The sequence below is a fragment of the Tiliqua scincoides genome, chromosome 7 (assembly GCF_035046505.1).
Source record: "Tiliqua scincoides isolate rTilSci1 chromosome 7, rTilSci1.hap2, whole genome shotgun sequence".
NCBI classification, from domain to species: Eukaryota; Metazoa; Chordata; class Lepidosauria; order Squamata; family Scincidae; genus Tiliqua; species Tiliqua scincoides.
In genome coordinates, this window is record NC_089827.1 from 14,066,555 (window position 1) to 14,079,352 (window position 12,798).

The window sequence follows — 12,798 nt, forward strand, 5'->3', positions numbered from 1 at the left end:
ACCATACCTCAGTGTGAGCCAATGAGGCTTGAAATGTGATGCTATTGTAAATTCAGCCCATAAGAAGAATGGAGCTCTTTATATATGTGGGTGTTGTTGATGTTCTCCTATATATGTTGTTGATATTGTCACATACATGTTAGTGTGATTTTTAAAAAATAATCATGAAGCTTTAAAGCTGAATGCAGACTTTGGGGTCATATATATGACATCAAATGCAGTACAGTAGGCCTTCGGTATTCATGGGGGATCTGTTTCTAGACCCCCCCCCATGGATACCAAAACTCACAGATAATTGAATTTGTGGTTTAGGAGGGCCTCACTGTACCTCCCATAGCTTAACCCATGTTAAGAGAGCTTTACTGTACCTCCTGGATGCGACCGGAAGACTCTTGGGCCAAAACTGTGGGTCCTGAACCCATGGATAAGAAGGGTCGACCTATATCAGCTATCAAGCTGAATGATTATTTAAAAAAACACCACACCAACAACACCCACGCAGGAAGACTTAAGAATAAAAGCTAATAAAATAATATTAAAATAGTGGTTTTGTAATAAAGCAGAAACAAATTACCACAGCTGAGGTCGTATTGGAGCAACAAACAAAGCTGTGACCTGGAAAGAAACTGTGTCATCTGCTGTTTGTATACCTTGCGGCAGCGACTGGACAGGAAGAGCAGACTGGCCAGGTGGAATGGAAATGAGTCCCTGACGCTGGAGGTTCAGCAGGTGTTGCTGCTGTTGAAGTTGTTGCATCTGAAGGAGCTGCTGCTGGAAGACGAGCTGCTGGGCTGCCAACTGCTGCTGCTGCTGCTACAAAAACACACACAAATGCAGGCAAGAGTAAAGTCTGCAAAAGCACGGCAGTGTCAACTCAACCCGTCCCTCTGTTTTATCTTCGCTATTAAATAATAATGCTATTTGCAGAGAGAGCCGCATTTGATTTTCGGTTTTTAAAAGGAGTTTTATTTTTATTAGAAGCCACTGGGTTATGAGGGAAGCAGGCAAGATGCTCTGAACACGCTCGCCTTCCAGAAAGGGTCAGAAGGAAGCAGGCAACAGCTGTTCCAAAACGGGGGGGGGGGGGAATCACACTTCATGATAGATGATAACAAATTTATCTAGGCTAAAAGTGTAACTCTTTACAACAGTCTGTGATTCAAAAGCACTCTTGTTTTTCCAACTGAATAAGTCTGATCCACAGTGGCCCATAAATGAAGTCTCCAGTGATCTATTAGTAAACTGGGATGTAGCCTTCATTTTACTGGCCTGTTAGCTCCTGTGCTGCTCTTGTTGGAATACATTTTTAAAAAAACAAACCCCAGTATTATACTCAAGGCAAAAGAAGTGGGAGAAGAAGGGGAAAGCATAACTTCCAATTTTGTGAGGCATTACAAGACAAACTGGAGTTCTGGAGGCTCAGGAGGGTGTAAGGATGTAGTCACACTTCAGAGGACGACAAGCTGCTGTGGAAGACCTTTCCATTTTTTAGTTTGGGGGGAAAAAGAAAAAACTTCTGATGCACTCACTGGAAAAGAGACTGCATAATGGAGTAAGTCATGTGGATTGCCCAGAGCCTCGGGAGAAATAAGGGAGCAATTTCTATTCCATAGTTGATGGCTGTCTGAAATTCTATTCACAAATCCAAACAGAAACAAAGCCTCGGGAGGTCAGGACGGCTTCCTGCACGTTTGCATAATGGGCAGCTACAAGACAACCGTCTCCGATACCTGCTGATCAATTTAACTACTTCAACATGTTTTGTTTGTATTATGTTTATGGTTGATGCGGCATTGCTGACAAGTGCAAGCCAGGCCTGAGAAGCCGGCTTGTCAGGTTGATTTATGAGCACATCAAACTGCAACTTTCCTACTCACCACTCCAAACATACAGTAGCAGTTCATTAATCAGGGTCCGGGACTTTGAAATCTGTGCCCAGTTCTCCCCATCTGCCCTTCTAGCCCATTATCCTTCTCTAAACAGTGCTCGAAATTTGCAAGATCTCTGCCCTATGCCAGAAACAAAAAAAATAATGTCTCTCCACTGGCTTTTGGTTTAGGTAACTACTGCTTGGTACCATATAAAGAGAGGTGGGAGACAAATTTTTTTTCTTTTTTTTTCTTTTGCAGATTTTGGTGTTTTCCAAAGGGTAGAAGTGCAGAAAGCGGTGTTATAGGTTTTTATTCAAAACTTATATTAAATTATAAATTATAATCACTTTAAAAGTTACTAAGTAGGTGATATAAGTGGTATAGTGTCCGCAGATTTATTTATTTTTCACATTTTTATACCACCCTTCCTCCAAAGAGCTCAGGGCGGTGTGCACAGCTGCTCCCCTCCTTTTGTCTTCACAAGAACCCTGTGAGGTAGGTGAGGTTCAGAGATAGTGACTGGCCCCATGTCATCCAGGAAGCTTCATGGTTGAGGGGGGAATTGAACCAGGTCTAAGTCCATCTCCCTAACAACTACACCACCCTGGCTCTCAGATGCAGCCCCCATTACCAAATATTACCAAATAGTTTTATTTTTGTGTAGATTTTGGTTGGTTTTTGCAATGTTATGTTTTTGTTTCATTATCACCATTTTCTCCCACCTTTGCGTATAAATACTACTGGGGGATGGCGGCAAGAGAGAGGGCTTTCTCAGTGGTGGCTCCCCGTCTGTGGAACTCCCTCCCCCTGGAACTGAGAACAGCTCCCTCTTTAGAGTCCTCTCTAAAGACCTTTTTATGCTGACACTAGGGGGCATGGCATTTTTTTTGGGGGGGGGGAAGTATTTTAAATTCAGGATCCAAGTTTTATTGTGTTTTATTGTTTTTAAATGTCTTATTTTTATACCTATTTATATATTTTATGTTTTTAATATGATTTTATTTGTGAGCCGCCTTGAGTGACCTTTACTGGTATAGAAAGGCAGGAAATAAATAAATAAATAAATAAATAAATAAATAAATAAATTGCCCATTTTGTCAAAACATACTTTTGGTGACAAAAGACCTGAATGGCAATTCTCAGCTCCTATGCTTACTGCAGGATCCTACTTTGATTGCTATTTGGTTTAAAGAAAGCATGTTGATGACTGTACTGGTTTGGAGAACAAGAACTGTTGCCAGTCCACACTTTAAAGCCAATATAAATGTTCCCGTTATACAGAACAAGCAAGCAAAATGAGCTCATCAAGCAAAATGAGCATCCAGAGCATTCTGTATGAGTACTTTACCTGATGAAGAGTTCTGTGTAACTCTCAAGCTTGTCCCACTTTCAGCAATTTTTTTTTTTTTTTTGTATGGATGGATAGGCAGACAGACAAAGATAAAATCATCTCACTGATGCTATGGGCCGTTCCACAAGGTCAGTTTTGACTCCCTGCAATGCTCCCCAAGGATAGTTTCACTCAGAGAGGTTCGTCTTGTATGAAACAGAATCTCCATGGATACAGCTGTTGCTTCCTGGAGGCAATTTTTGCCATCGCAGCAGTGCATTATTTTTTTTCCTCAGCCTCTGCAATTATGGGAATCGCCCTCAAGAAGCAAAGGCTGTACCCCATGGAGAGCTGAGTTCATACGAGACATTCCCTGCATGAATACATCCTCTGGGAACATCAGGCAGAGGCAAAATTGACTGTGTGTGAACCGGCCCTGAGCTGTTTCCCTTCTGCTCAAGACCCAGCACTGATTGATCCACTTGCTCTTTATTCTACCTCTTTGACTTGCTTTCCTGGGTGCTGTTGCTGCTGTTGTTGTTGCTGCTGCTGCTGTTGTTGTTGCTGCTGTTGTTGTTGCTGTTGCTGTTGCTGCTGTTGCTGCTGCTGCTGCTGTTGCAAAAGCTGTAGATGTAACTGCTCTTGCTGCTTCTTGTAAAACTCTTGGAGTTGTTGCTGAATAAATCATTTTGACTTTAATAAACAAAGGCATCACATACTATAAACCACCTAAACTGTTTTTAGATTGGCTTGTGGCATAGGAGTAATTAGGATGCACCTCAGAAAAGTACATTGGCCCTATTTATTCGCAGGTTTGGCACCTGTGGATTTGACTCAGCACAGGACCCATGCTGGAGGGTCTCACTTTAGCTCCTGGACATGACCAGAAGGCAGTTCTCACGTCCGTGGGGTCCTTGATGCCCTCCCCATGGATTCCATTATCCGCAGTTATCGGTATCCAGGAATGGATCCCCATGGATACTGAGGGTCAACTGTATGTAGTTTTTTAAAGTGACAGATCTACCTACATTCCTTTTTCCTCCAAGGCACCTTTGAAATGTTCCAAGGCAGATTCTCAAATATCCACTACAAAAGGGCACAGAATATCTGCATTCTAAAAAGCATGAAGCAGCACCAACTAAAGACCCAATCCTATTCAACTTTTCAGCACCAGTGCAGCCACAATGCTGCCCCAACATAAGGGAACAAATGTTCCCATACCGTGAGGAGGCCTCTGAGACTCTCTTTCAGGATGCAGGATGCAGACTCTCTCTCAGGATACAGCACAGGATACAGTGCATGCCCTATTAGCACAGAAGCACCATCACTGGAAAATTGAATAGGATTGGGTCCTAACTCTCCAAATCATCACAATTAAATTCAATATGCATGCTACTTATTTAAAAAAAATGTACTTTAAAAAGTCTATCTCTTGTAAATATTCAAAAGTTCTAGCAAGGCCAAACAAAATGTCATAATCCCTATAGGTTCAGATGGTGGAGAGTTAATGAACCTGTCACCTTCTTCAGGAGGATGAGAGATTTACAGTCAATGGTGACTGGTCTCTAATTATCATGATGCTACGTATCAAATGTTTAAAGAAACTATGAACGCACACATTATTTTCTTTATCACAATTAAACACATATACTCCCAAACTCAGGCAAAATGAGAATGCACTTTATGATGTCATGTGATGGATGACATGATCTTTGTTCTAAGAGTGACAGGTTTAAGAGATTCTTGGCTCAGATGCTGGATTTTTGGCGACAAGATGAGCAGCCCACCCCTCTTAGCGAGGCAAGTTTTGAGGGAGTAAAAAACAAGGTAACATTTTTTAAAAATTACTTTTCCCTTTGATAAAAAAGCTGGTACGTTCACATTTCTTAACTACTTTCCACTTATATTTCTAAAGGGAGCATTAAAGTGTTATGAATTTTAAAGCAACAATTATCTGCAAGTCTATTTACACTTCCTTCTCTACAACTCAAAAATGTGCCTAAGCTCCTGAACATTTAAATATTGATTTGTTCCCTATTCGCGCAGCACCTGCCACAGTGATCACTGTGTATTTGGAGTATTTGAAGCTGATGTTCTTTTTCCAATGACAGTTTAAAAGTTGAAGGTTGAGAGGCTGGACCTATTTATAGCCTGTGTTTGTATGTATGCATGCACAGCAGGACTGAATACGTGAGGTTCATAAAGCATTGCTAATACTTCAAAAAAGCTTGAGCTATGCTAGTAGTTCAGACAATCTTCCAGTGTTACCTGCTGCAACATAACTGCTTGTTGTTGTTGAAGAAGTGCTTGAAGTTGCTGGGGAGACAAAACTTGCTGTTGGAGAATTTGCTGCATTTGCTGAGGGGTGATCACCTGGGGAGTCATCATGGCCACTGACACAGGCACCTACAAATGAAGTAAAGATGGCAAAAACAATAAGGGTCACATTCATACTACTTGGACACCACGTTGGGAAAAATGTTTGTTTAATCCCAGTAAATAACAGATTGCATAGTGCAAGTGTGAATACAGTAAGCCCTCGGTTCCTGTTTGTGGACACCGAATTCAGCGGATAATGAAATCCGTGGCTGGAGGTCCTCAGTGGATCTCCCAGACACAACCTGAAGGTGTTTCTGGTTGTGTCTGAGAGGTCCTCTGTAGCCCTTCAGTTGTGGGCTCAGCTTTCACTGATACTGAAATCAGTGAATGCTGATCCCGCAAATAAAGAGGGCCTCCTGTCTGCTACTGAAATTTTCAAATCATATGAAGGACAATGTCTTATGCATTATTGAAAATGTACACTTTCCCAAACAACACGATAGGTTTGGAATTGGTCCACGAGTCTCATGTGGTCCACGAGTCCATCCTAACTTGCTTGCTCAGCCCTGGTGGGTGAACTATTCTGACAAGGTGGACTTGATGCCCCAAAGGTTCAAGAAAAAAATGTTGAAAATGTTTCATTTTCAGAACTTTCTTTCCCATGTAAAATATTCAAAGGGGATAACATAAATACAAAAGAAAAAAATCAGTATTGTACTACCCATTTCACAAATTATATTATAGCCACAACATATAATGTTGATCATACAGCATTTTGTGTTATTTCTGTTCCCATATGTAACAAACAGTTGCCATTTTTCTCATATTTGACTGGCACATTTAACACTACTCAGGCATATTTAATTTAAATACTGTAATTTTACACATTAACATGATATGATATACAGCAAGTATACTCACTTAAAGTTGTCATTAGGTACTTGGAAATTGCAACGTTAAGTGAAACGACTTTTTACAAAACCTATTTTACTATAGGCTAATTTAAACATTTAGCACTGAGACCCACTTTTAAAAATGAGAATTTGTCAGGACTCACCAGAACTGATGTCATGGCCGGAAGAGACATCATCAAGCAGGAAGAGTTTTAACAATCCTAGGCTGCAATCCTACCCACACTTACTAGGAGTAAGTCCTATTGACTATCGTTTTTAAAAGCATACACATAGTAGTCTGTTAAAAGTACAGATCTGTAACATTTCCCCAAATGCAGTCACATACTATGGGAGTATCAAGTCTAATATATTAAAAATAGAATATTGCAATGAATTGGGACCCACCTACCTACTGGGTCCCGACCCACAGTTTGAGAAACACTGGGCTAACTGATATACGTAAATAAGAGTTAAGTTCTTACAGCATATTCCTGGTCACAAGAACATCACCAAACCTCTACATAAAGACCCCAAACACTTCTAATATTAAACACTGAAATAAGCCTGAGCTTTCCAGGCCAGAGAAAACCCACACAGACCTGGGGAGAACATGCAAACTTCACACAGACAATGGTCCCAGCCAGGAATCACTTTTTCCCCTCAATTTTTTTAAAAATGAAACAATTTTGGACATTTCTTCACCACTCCTCCACAAATAGTTTATCTTTTTCCTTTTGGCCATAGTCACTTGGGTAACCATAAGCAGATATTTTACAAGATGTCTGAACAAGGTGTTTGTTTCTTACAGCACAGGGCTCAGTGGTCTTCTGCCTGTTTCATGCCATGACCCCAACAAATAAATACAGTATGAAACTTGGGACTCACCATCAATCATACCCTAGTCCAGGACACTGTCCGCCCACCCCATCACCGCCCATTCCCTACCCCTTTTACGCCGCCCCATTACTGTCTACTGTAACCAAATATTCTTATTAGAGACAGCAGAAAAAGTTACCATGACCTTGCACTAGTGAAAGCTATTTTAGCACATTGCTATGAACTTGAGCAGGACTGGGACACCATCTCCTGGTACCTGAAGGGATACACCAGATGCCTTCCCCTTTTCCTGGTGGTGCTCAAGTCCTGTGGTCATCAACCCTTACTCCTATAAGTTGCCACGACCCCCCAACTGATGCTTCACAACTCCCATTGGAGTCCAAGGTTGAAGAACACTGCTCTAGCTTAATGGCTACTGCAGCTACCCAGTTCCCTTTCTGTCATATTGGAGGTTACAACCAACTTCATGTTATGACATTCCATATTCCTTGCTTCCTGCCATCAGCCAGACAATGGAGCAGGAAGGGAGAAATGAAATGTGCTGTGATGTCATGAGAAGAGGAAAGTTGTACAAGCTATTACAGAGGGGAAACAAGGAATAATGCATGGCTGACATTATTAGCATGAGCATTTAGAGAACCATTTATTGCCCAATTCAAGCCCCAACCACTTTCACCAATGCAGCCTCAATGATGGAGCACTCACTGCCTCTAATAGTGGCGGGGGGGGACACAACTGGACAGTCAGCAGGAGGTAAGTACTCCTGCTGTAGGTAAGTACTGTATTTTACTTACTCCCAGTAGGCTGCCCAATCACCTAGGAGTCTCCTTGCAGCTATGCTAGACATTTTGTGGTGCAAGTCCGCAAAGAGAAAAGGGGCAGGACAGTCTGAGGAAAAAAAAAAGATCTACTGCATGCAGTTGCTGCCAAGATAACCCCTTTCCATCCCTGCCCTGCCCTGATCCACCCAAAAACTGCCCCTGCCCTCCCCACCTATGACACCTCCAACACCAATTGATAAATGCCAATGGTGGCCTCTAGAACCACTGCTGCAGGACAGTGGCCAAAAGCGCCTTGCACTGCTGGAACCCATGTTTCAGCAGCACAGGGCAGCCAGAGGACTGAACCCTTAGTTTAGTCCACCATTCCTCTACAATTCAAGACAATTACGAGTGGGGTAGATAGGACTGTCCTCCTTATCACATTAACAACAGCAAGTTATTCCAATAAACCTTTATTATTTTATGCTGCTTCCAAATATGAAGGAGATCTGTCTTGATTACGGCACTTCCAGACTTCTCAAGTCATTAGAGCAACCGTTTTCTACCACTGTGCTGTGGCACACTGGTGTGCCGCGAGTGGTCCACAGGTGTGCCACAAGAATTTGAGGGAAGGTCATTTATTAGCAGGGCCAATAGGGATATGAGGCCCCCACTGGCAGCATAGTGTGCCTTGTCAATTTTAGTGCCTTGTCAGTGTGCCGTGAGATGAAAAAGGCTGAAAATTGCTGCATTAGAGTGTGCTGAACTGGGTGTGCACTTAATTCTAGCCTTCTATCCATTGGGCACCTTAAAAATTTTGTTACCCACACTCAATAAGCAAACCAGGCCAAGCATCCAAATTCCTGTGTTTGCGGTGACCTGTTATTTTAAGACCCCAGAACTGTGGCTCTCTTGATTCTAGACACATCCAATTTTATCAGGTTAAAATGTTTAGCTCTCGCAAGATTTGCAAATTCCTGTCGGGTTATTTGGAATGTGGGCTAGTATAAATACATATTTAAAAAACAAAGGATCATGTGCTATGGCTCTCAACACTTTACAATCAATCAACTTACAAAGTCTCGGATTACAAGCAACAACTGGATAAAGTCCATTCCGGACTGTATAAAAACAAACAAACAAAGAGCTAGTGAATCACCTTTGAACCTACATACATCTCCTTGCCATATTGTTCATGCATAGCAAAAAAATGCATTCAGAATGCATGTTTGCCAGAGCACATGTTTCAGGCCTTCTATCTTATAAAAGTTTGATATGAACAGAGTGAGAACAACAGAAAAAAAACAACACAGCATTTCTTCAGGAAACAAACAAAAGAGTCACTGAGCTATACACATATCACTATTGCAGAGAAATGGTTTGCAGACATTGCATTAATAGGCAAATAATCATACAATTGAGCAGTTTGTCTAGCTGGCAGCTGTTCAAAAAGCATCTCCCACCTTTAGAGAGAGAGTTCTGGGAACACTGTCACTCAGCTTGATGTGACAATGGAACAGAATGCTGGTAATGGTTGATCATATGATTTATGTACTTAGCAGAGTCAGCACTAAACACATGTCATTACTTAATAACTTACACCTTAATAACTTAATTACTTAACACCAGTTGATCAGAAAATCAAGTGGTTTTAAACAGTAGCATTAACAATAACATGGTCAGCTCATCAGGTGATGCTCCAGGCAGGACTCATATGCTTGCACCCTGATGAAGTTGCTTTGGGATGTGAGCTTGCAAATGAGATCCTCTCTATTGCCGCATTCTGGGTATTATTATCTGGAGGTAGCAGGATGTGTTCAGGACTGCAGAGATCATGGAAGCTATAGTTTGGGGGTATACTATGCACCTAGACTCAGGGTTTCTAACAGCCCAATTCTACCCTGGATTGGGCTGTCGGGGGAGAGCTGTTGTAAAGCTCACTGGTGTGTACAGTACTCCATTGATGGCCATTCTGAGAGTGTGGCAGCCTTGGTGTTGGACCCTGCTGTGCCAACCGGAGCAAGTAAGGCTGTGGTGGGGGAGAGGTAGATTGGGGTGAAACTGGGAGGGGGGGAAGCAGCAGGAGGGGTGGATCCAGCAGCAGTGGTGCTCACCAGATCCTAAACCCTCAATTTCAAACCACTCCGCCCCTTTACTCTCCTTGGACATACACAAAGAGATGGTGCATGTCAGAGGAGACCCATAGTTTCAGGGCTTAGTGAGAAATAAGTTTAAATGTTTTATACTTACCTCCAGTTGGTCCTTGAGTCCGTCCGTCCGTCCGTCCCCCCCCCCCCGGATAAAGTCCATGCATTTTGGGGCAGCTGTATTGGTGTGTGTATGGGAGGGGGAGCATAAGATTGGGCCCTAAGACATGAGTTGAATTCTTTCTATGAATTCCAGTGAGAACTATAAAAGCAAGGGCGGGAAGCAGCCGGGCATCCTGGAAGCTGAGAATGCATGGTGAACCCAGGAAGCTAGGTACCATGAGATTCACAGTTCTAATTGTCTTGCATATATGCACCATATATGCATGAGAGCATCCAGATCTAGAGATGTGATGGTCTTCAGGGAAGGCCACATTCATGATCTGAAGGCTGCATCAGGGCCTCATCCAGACCCTGGCATATACCATCTTTACTGTGTGGTGAGGCTTGGTGGCCTCTAAAGGGAATACCTTGGATTCATTTTGCACCTAGTGCAATCCTAAACGGACCCTTGGATATGTTGCTTTCACTGTTTCAGAAGAAAATTAAGAACTAGAGCTATTGAATTATTATTACAGTGGTGCCTCGCATAACGAAATTAATCTGTTCCGCGACTCCTTTCGTTATGCGAGTTTTTCGTTTTGTGAAGCGCGTTTTCCCATAGGAATGCATTGAAATTTAATTAATGCGTTCCTATGGGTAAGAAAAGTCAGAACAAAGTCAAATTTGGTTTACAAAGTGTTTATTAAGTGCTCTTTAAAGGCATACATACTGTACAGAGGATTTCAAAAACGGGGGGATGCTGAGTGGGGAGCTTGAAGGCTGTAATCCTGTGCACACTTTCCTGGGAGTAAGCACAATGGGACTTACTTCTGAGGAGACACGCACAGGATTGTGCTCTAAGCTGGGGAGGACAGAGCAGCTGCACTCAATTGCTTGCTTTTGCCGTGATCATGGGGGGAAACGTGAAGGAAATGGGGCAGTGAGAGGGTGAATGAGCGATGGGGGGATGCTGAGTGGGGAGTTTGAAGGCTGTAATCCTGTGCACACTTTCCTGGGAGCAAGCACAATGGGATTTACTTACATAAACTGACATGAAGATCCTTCCCTTACTAGGGTGGATGGGATCATACAGTGACATGAAGATCCACCCCTTACTAGGGTGGATGGTTTCATAAAGTGACATGAAGATCCGCCCCGTACTAGGGTGGATGGGATCATAAAGTGACATGAAGATCCGCCCCTTACTAGGGTGAACGGGATCATAAATGGACATGAAGATCCGCCCCTTACTAGGGTGAACGGGATCATAAAGTGACATGAAGATCCGCCCCTTACTAGGGTGGATGGGATCATAAAGTGACATGAAGATCCGCCCCTTACTAGGGTGGATGGGATCATAAAGTGACATGAAGATCCGCCCCTTACTAGGGTGAACGGGATCATAAAGTGACATGAAGATCCGCCCCTTACTAGGGTGGATGGGATCATAAAGTGACATGAAGATCCGCCCCTTACTAGGGTGAACGGAATCATAAATGGACATGAAGATCCCCCCCTTAAGACAAACCAAAACAAAACAAAACAAAAATTCGTTATGCGAAGCATAAGTCATAAAAATTCATTGTGCGAGTTACCAAACTTCGCACAATGCTTTCGTTCTGCGGATTTTTCGCTGCGCGGGGCATTCGTTATGCGAGGTACCACTGTATTTTTTTAAATCCAGCCCTTCCTCTGAGGAACTCAGGACGGCATATGTGATTCTCCCCCATATTAAATGCCCATTGAATGACATGACTGTATGTGGCAGCGGTTCACAAACTTACCTGGGTCACGACACCAGCGCTGCCTTTTCTCTTCCCAGTTCAGTTGGGTGCCACAATCTTGGATTTTGTGAAATCGCAATGTCAAATCTTGCAAGATTTTGTGAGATCCAAGATGGCAGCACCCAAATCTTGTAATATTTGGGCATTGCCATCTTGGATCTTATGAAATCTTGCAAGAACAGGTAGGAGGGGCCACCAGGGATACCATGCATTGGCCCTGTGAGTGTGCCGTGACACCTTAAGGCGTTCTGACACACACTTTGGGAATTCCTGATATATGGGAATGTAAGGATGGGGAAGTCCTTCCATGCTGAGCAGAATTTGAGATTTATTTCTAACTCATTGTTGGCTAAAGCATTAGGGAATACAGTCCTGCTTATCTAAGTGCTGCACTGTCACTCTATTTTATGTTCAGCTGGGTAACTGAAACTCACCTCTGTATGTCCACAGTAATTCTTAACCATTTATTTCCTTATCCATTTCCTTATCCAGGCCTCTGATGGGCAAGAATGTTGTGGGTCAAAACATATGTTGCCCTAGAAAGGAGGCCATCGGGTACAGTGAATCACTGCCATCAATCCAATGGGAATAGTAAAGTGTTAAGTAGAAATTACAATGTGAAAATAATCAAGAATTTATTAAAGCAATCTAATAACAAAAGATATTTACAACCCTGAACCGAATGCATCTGGCAACAAATATCGCAACCTGGCTCTAAACAAAAAATACATTCAGTAAACTGGTGCCATATATT

The 12,798-nt window shown here is 42.6% G+C and overlaps 1 protein-coding gene across 13 annotated transcripts in view; it reads right to left on the reverse strand.

Annotated features, from left to right (window-relative positions):
• Nucleotides 1–12,798, reverse strand: part of FOXP2 (forkhead box P2) — a 256,701-nt gene that overhangs the window by 77,835 nt on the left and 166,068 nt on the right. For 2 of the 13 annotated variants that reach the window (XM_066634058.1, XM_066634050.1), the window contains 3 exons: nt 5,470–5,607; nt 3,700–3,876; nt 651–810 (listed from right to left, as the gene is read on the reverse strand). In XM_066634058.1, coding sequence (XP_066490155.1) covers nt 651–810; nt 3,700–3,876; nt 5,470–5,607 — 475 coding nt within the window. Of the gene's footprint in view, nt 1–650; nt 814–1,730; nt 1,734–3,699; nt 3,877–5,469; nt 5,608–12,798 lie in introns of all 13 variants that reach the window. The other 11 variants (XM_066634057.1, XM_066634047.1, XM_066634056.1 and 8 more) reach the window with 10 other exon arrangements.